Source organism: Lactuca sativa, chromosome 3 (assembly GCF_002870075.4).
Source record: "Lactuca sativa cultivar Salinas chromosome 3, Lsat_Salinas_v11, whole genome shotgun sequence".
Classification (NCBI taxonomy): Eukaryota; Viridiplantae; Streptophyta; class Magnoliopsida; order Asterales; family Asteraceae; genus Lactuca; species Lactuca sativa.
The window spans coordinates 175083867-175090533 of record NC_056625.2 but is presented as its reverse complement, the minus strand read 5'-3'; the positions used below and the strand labels follow the sequence as shown (position 1 = coordinate 175090533).

General features: G+C 30.0%; 1 protein-coding gene across 1 annotated transcript; it reads left to right on the top strand.

Moving 5' to 3' along the window:
• Nucleotides 1-2000: 2000 nt before the first annotated feature.
• On the top strand, nt 2001-3654 carry LOC111882357 (NAC domain-containing protein 2). The gene is made up of 3 exons (XM_023878719.3): nt 2001-2319; nt 2435-2712; nt 2813-3654. Exons 1-3 carry the CDS (start codon nt 2157-2159, stop codon nt 3227-3229), a joined length of 858 nt encoding a protein of 285 aa, XP_023734487.1. The 5' UTR covers nt 2001-2156; the 3' UTR covers nt 3230-3654.
• The last annotated feature ends 3013 nt before the right edge of the window (nt 3655-6667 follow it).

Sequence of the window (6667 nt, the reverse complement as noted above, 5' to 3'; positions counted from 1 at the left end):
TCTCAAAAATGTTATATTAACAACATAAAAACATGATTTTTTTTTTTGAATTTTGGAAACTCAAAATCATTGATATTATTTATTGTATTTATATAAATAATATATATAATATATCTAATATATTAACGGGGTCCACATGGGGGTTTCAAGATTGGCCTGACCACCCCCATCCTCGCCCCCAAAATTAAAATGGGAGTTAACCTTACCCCACCCCATCCCGATTTTTTTGACAAATATTCCCCATATGGGATCGGAGCCCCACGATTTAGAGGTCCCACAAAACTTTTTGACATGTCCACCTCACAACTTTGCCGAAAACGACCATATCATTTCACATCGAACTTAATTGTAATGTTTTTGAGTTATTTTTTGTTTTTAGACATAACATTCGTTTTTGAATTATACAATCTCATATTAGCTTATGTATAACTTGACATCTGTTTCGAATTCCGATTAGCCTATCTATATTAATCATTTCATGTTTAACAAACATTTTTGTACCGATTTTACAAAAAATGTTTTTAAAAAACTTTATAAAAATAATAATTATACAACCTTTTATGTGTTATGTAGTTAAATATACGAATTAAAAAAAATTATGTAACCTTATCCATATTTAAAGTACAAAAAAAACATAATTATAAGTGAATTAAGCTATGAATTATAATTATAATGACCATGAAATCTACAAGTATAAATAAACAAAATTTAAAAAAACATAAAAAAAATGTATTCAAAGAAATCAAAAAGAGTTAAAAAAAATATTCGAAGAAAACATCAAAAATAAAATTCAATAAATCTATTTGAACAAAACGCTAAAAAAAAAAATTTTAAAAATTATTCGAACAAAATATAAAATAACATAAGCAAAAAAATATAAAAAAATTATATTAAACAAAATAATCGATCAAAACGTCAAAAAAAATCTAAATTATAAAATATAGTATAGATAAATTAAATAAAAATAATAAACAAAATTACATAAATAGTCTTTAGACAAGAAGAGCAAATACAACATTTCACATAAGACTTAATTGAAAAACTTAACAATTTAAAAAAAAAAAAAAAAAACCGTTTTTGTATGATTTTAAAATAACATAGACCATCTATGCTAAACATTCATTAGAAAGATTGAAGTTGGTCAATTTTGTTAACACTATTTATATAATTTTGTTTAAAAAGAATGGTATGAGTAACATTTAATTCAAAATTCAAAATAAATGGATAAAATAATGATATTCTGCGACTTTTTTCTCTTGCAAAACATAGATGCTTTGATTTCAAATTGTGAAAGCAATTTTTTTAGACTCACATGTATGGTATATAATTTTAGACTAAAATGATAACATTGGATCAGGTTAAGATCATAGTATCGTAATCGTTAGTCGGATTCTAAGATTATGATATAAATCTTGATTGACGCATATAAAATATTAAAAAAAAAAAAAAAAAAAAAAAAAAAAAAAAAAAAAAAGAAATCCTATGATTTGAAGAGGATGGGATCTAATATGAAACCAAAAGAAAATATATATAATTATTGGAACTTGAATGAATGCACCCACCTTAGTTGATGACGAAAACAAGACACGAGTCAAAGTGACACCTATCCATTCTTTCTTCGTGTCAGCCGACTTTTCTCTCTCACCGGATCTGTCCAAACTACATGACGAACGCAGTGACACCATCCTCCCTCACCGTCGATGGGCCCAACCACCTACGCGTCACCTCCTCATTCGCACAATCCACCCCTCGCACACTTTTTGTTGTTTTACAGTTTGCACAGAAAGCGAGAGAAAATTCAGGGCTGCGGTCAATACTCAGTTTCTCAATACCCCAGGAACAACCTCGAATCAAAGCCTTCTTATCCAAGCAACTCTCTCTCTCTCTCTCTCTCTCTCTCTCTCTCTCTCTCTCTCTCTCTCATGCTCGTTCCACGAAGCCACGTTTTCAACTTGTTCCAGATTCAATCCTCCACGTGCTCCCCTCGGTGTTTATATATATCTCTCTCGGTTGTTAATCATATAGCTGCTGAAGAAGAAGAACAAGAACGAGAACCAGAAGCAGTAGATTTGAAGAAAAAAGGAAGACCAATTGAGGTTTAGAAGAAGTAATTACTGTTTACTGATAAATCATTGTGTGAAAGATCTCGTGTGAGAATGACCTGCGATAATTTGGAGTTGCCACCGGGGTTCAGATTCCATCCGACGGACGACGAACTGGTTATGCATTACCTATGTCGAAAATGCGCATCTCAACCGATTTATGTTCCGATTATAGCAGAGATTGATCTGTATAAGTTCGATCCATGGCAGCTTCCTGGTAACTTAATTTAAATTCTCCTTGTCCTTCATTCATCTTTCGATCATGGATGTTTGTTTTCGCGATTTGGATCTGATGGAGGATTCGTTTTTGTTTATGGATTGATTTCGAACAGATATGGCTTTGTATGGAGAAAAGGAGTGGTACTTCTTCTCACCTAGAGACAGGAAATATCCCAACGGATCACGTCCCAATAGAGCCGCCGGAACTGGTTATTGGAAGGCCACCGGAGCCGATAAGCCAATCGGAAAACCAAAGCCGGTTGGGATCAAGAAAGCGTTGGTGTTCTACGCCGGAAAAGCTCCCAGAGGTGTGAAAACCAATTGGATAATGCACGAATATCGTCTCGCCAACGTCGATCGCTCCGCCGGAAAACGAAACAACAATCTCAGGGTATAAATTATAATCAACTCCAAAAACTCCAAAAAAAATTAGTATCTTTTCTCGAAAAAGTAAAATTGTCAAATTCTGATCCTCTTTTTGTATTTTGCAGTTAGATGATTGGGTATTATGTCGAATCTACAACAAGAAAGGTACTCTCGAAAAGCACTATGTGAACGATAATCAATTTTCGGACATGGAAGTGGAAACGAAGCCCAAAATTACACCGTATACCCCTACTCCACCACCGCTACAACCACCGTCAACAACCGTACCCCATCACGTCACGAACGACGTGTTTCACTTTGACACATCCGAATCGATTCCAACTTTACATACGGATTCAAGCCCTGAACACGAAAGGGAGGTAGAAAGTGACCCAAAAAGAAGAAATGATTTTCAATTCAATTACATAGACCCGTTTCAAGATGACGCTTTTACCCCTACACCATCGCAATATTACAATGACTATCAACTCTCTCCTTTACAAGACATGTTCATGTACACACCCAAGCCCTTCCAGATGTGAGAAGATTTCATGAGTAATGAGTTCACCATGTGCACTTGATGACAGTATTTTGTACTGTTGTTTAAGCGTAAAGTACATATCGAGAAATTTGGGCAAAAGATGAAGATTCTATGTATGTATGTATATCAAGTGGAAATGGCCCATTGTTGAATTGGGATAAGATCATAAGACAAGTTGAAGGGTATAATGGGTACAATTCTGTGTGGGCAAATGGGGCAAGTTGTTGGAAGCACAAATGGTTGATTTAGAGGGGGGACACCTAATGGGTAGAGTAGTAGTAGAATGGGCAAGTTGCCATAGATGCAAGAATTCTTGGTCGTGGCTTAGTTTTGCCCAAATGTAGAACACATTCATTTCCTTTTTGGACTTGTAATTTGATGAAAAAGGGAATGAAATATAAACGTTAAATGTGTTGGTTTTTACAACTTTAGGTTTAATATTTCATGGTGTGTAGATATGGTGTAAATGTGTTCTAATTGTTCATGTTTGAAGTATATTTTCAGAAGAATTTTGTGAATGATGGTTTTTATTGTCACTAACATGTGTAAGCAGTGTTTTAAAAACCGGTTCGAACCGGCCGGTGGAACCGGTCGAACCGGAGGTGAGGACGGTTCGATTTGGACTGGTTTTATAATGATTTCCTGATCGGATTGAACCGGCCGGTTTTAATAAAAAACTCGTTCAATTGGCTGAATTGAACCGAAATAGACCAAATTGAACCGGACATTCTTGGATTTTTTTTGTTTATTTTGGGCTTTTTTGTTTGATTTTTACTTATATAATGATTGTTTTTATATGTTGCATTATATTTGCGTCTGTAATACTAAAAAGATGATAAATTTTGTAATCAATGTATGCAGGATAATTAAAAACATATAAAAATATAGAACCGGTTTGATCATTCGGTTGAACCGGTCAAACCGATTGAACCGGAAAACGTCATCCGACCGGTTCAATTAAAAAACCGGTTTTTAAAACATTGTGTGTAAGTGAAGACTAGAAATACAGCGCGAAATAACTATTTGAAATAATGGATTAGAATCGATATTTTTAACTAGTACAATATAGGTATTATATAATAACAAATACTTGTGTAGTGTGATTGTGTTCTCGTCTTTGTGTAAACTTGAATATGAAAACTTGTTTTAATTTGTTAATGTTAATAGTTTATTTTTAATTTTGTGTCTGTTTGGTTATTGAAAATGTGATTGTTACTCTACCACCGCCGGACCACAAATCACGTCCATTTTGTGGACCACTAAGTTCGATATCCCGAACCTACAATTTTAATAGCATCTTCGAGAAGATTATTATTATTATTATTATTATTATTATTATTATTATTATTATTATTATTATTTATTACTTTTTAATCTACACATCATTGAAATGGATAAAAAAACCTTGCTGATATATATATATATATATATATATATATATATATATATATATATATATATATATATATATATATATATATATAGGTTTAGGTTCTATGGAAAACAAAAAAGTTTAAAAATCATCAAAATGCATAAGAAAAAATATTTAGAGATCACAAAACTTTTATTGAATTTTTTTAATAAAAAATCGCAGCTTTTTATTAAAATTCGCTGAAAAAACAAATAAAAAATCAATTTTTTTTTTATAAAAAAAAATTCAAAATTTTTTTCAGCGAATTTCTTTAAAAAGCTGCGATTTTTACATAAAAAAATTCAAAAAAAAGTTTTGTGATCTCTAGGTATTTTTTATGTATTTTTATGATTTTTAGGGTTTTTTTGTTTTCCAAATAACCCTTCCCTATATATATATATATATATATATATATATATATATATATATATATATATATATATATATATATATATATATATATATATATATATATATATATATATATAAATGTTTTTTTGCCACTTATCACACTCTCATTCAATTTGTCAAATGTCGTTTTATGAGTTTTCTATTTTAATAAATTTCATATAATACTTTAATATAATAATTACAATAAATATAGTAATAAATGCATATCAATTTTATTAATAGATTTACCTTCTTATTTCAAAATTTCCAAATTAAAGCTCATTAGTTTATTTTATTTCAAAATTTCCAAATTAAAGCTCATTAGTTTATTTTGTTTATTTATTTAAATTTAAAAGATAAAAAATCAATTTTAATAATTCATTATTTTTCTTATTTTCTTATAAATCCAAATTTTAAATATTTAGACATTTATATTTAATTTTTTTAATTAACCCATGTAATACATGGGTCTTACACCTAGTGTATATATATATATATATATATATATATATATATATATATATATTATATTCATGTTGTCTTTTCCTAGAATCATTTAAAACTAACTTATTGATCATTTCTCTAGGGCCGTGATTATCACGGCCCAAATAGGTTTACTAGTATAAAACTAATCATTTGCACGAGGAATAAAATGTATAAGTGAATGTTAATCTCAATAAGAGCTTTGTTTGGCAATATAAAGTTGATCATTTGCACGAGGAATAAAATGTATCAACGTGGAAACACCATGCATTTCATCAAAAAGGAGCCCTTGCAAAAAGTCTTAATTCAACTAAACTAAACATCAACCAGTTGGTGTGTATTATCAAATGAGCAGCCAATTTCACTTTGGAGGGCAACAAGAAGTACAAAGGGCAGACTTTCAAATGATTCAAAATCACCATACATTTCCCAAGTTAAGTGAGCATAAACAAAATAGATAAAATCCAATTAAATATCCACCATTTCAACCATTCAGTAAGAGTATCAACTTGAAAATGCAAAAGACTTGAATGAAAGGGCAATGAGTGTCTCCAAATATTGTAGACTTCAATCATATATATATATATAAGATTAAGCAACTTTTTCTCTGGGTATGCTTTACTTTTACAATTTGCCCACAAAACATTTGAGAAGAAAAAAATATAGTTATAAAACAATTCAGAGAGATAAAAGATATAATCTTGAACTGGTTCCTTCATAAAGAGTGTAATTTTCGATCATATATTGAAGTTCACAAGAATTTTCTGATCTGGGTAATCTTCGTTTATCAATTTTATCATAACTTTGTAAGAAAATATCAATATTTTCTCTAAAAAGATTAAAATTCACCTCAAAATTTGTTTGTGTAATAGATTAGGCTTTGGTTGATCAGCAATCAACTTAGCAGCAAGCACTTCTACTACAAAAATATTAATTAACACACCTAAAATGAATAAAAATTACACACCACCCTTTTGATCATTAACTTTAATATCATGTGCGTGCGTGTGTGTGTGTCTATATATATATATATATATATATATATATATATATATATATATATATATATATATAAACATATGAAAATTTACACAAAAAAGTTACAAAATTGATCCATGAAAAACTTACACAAAGGCAAACAGATTTCACAAGATG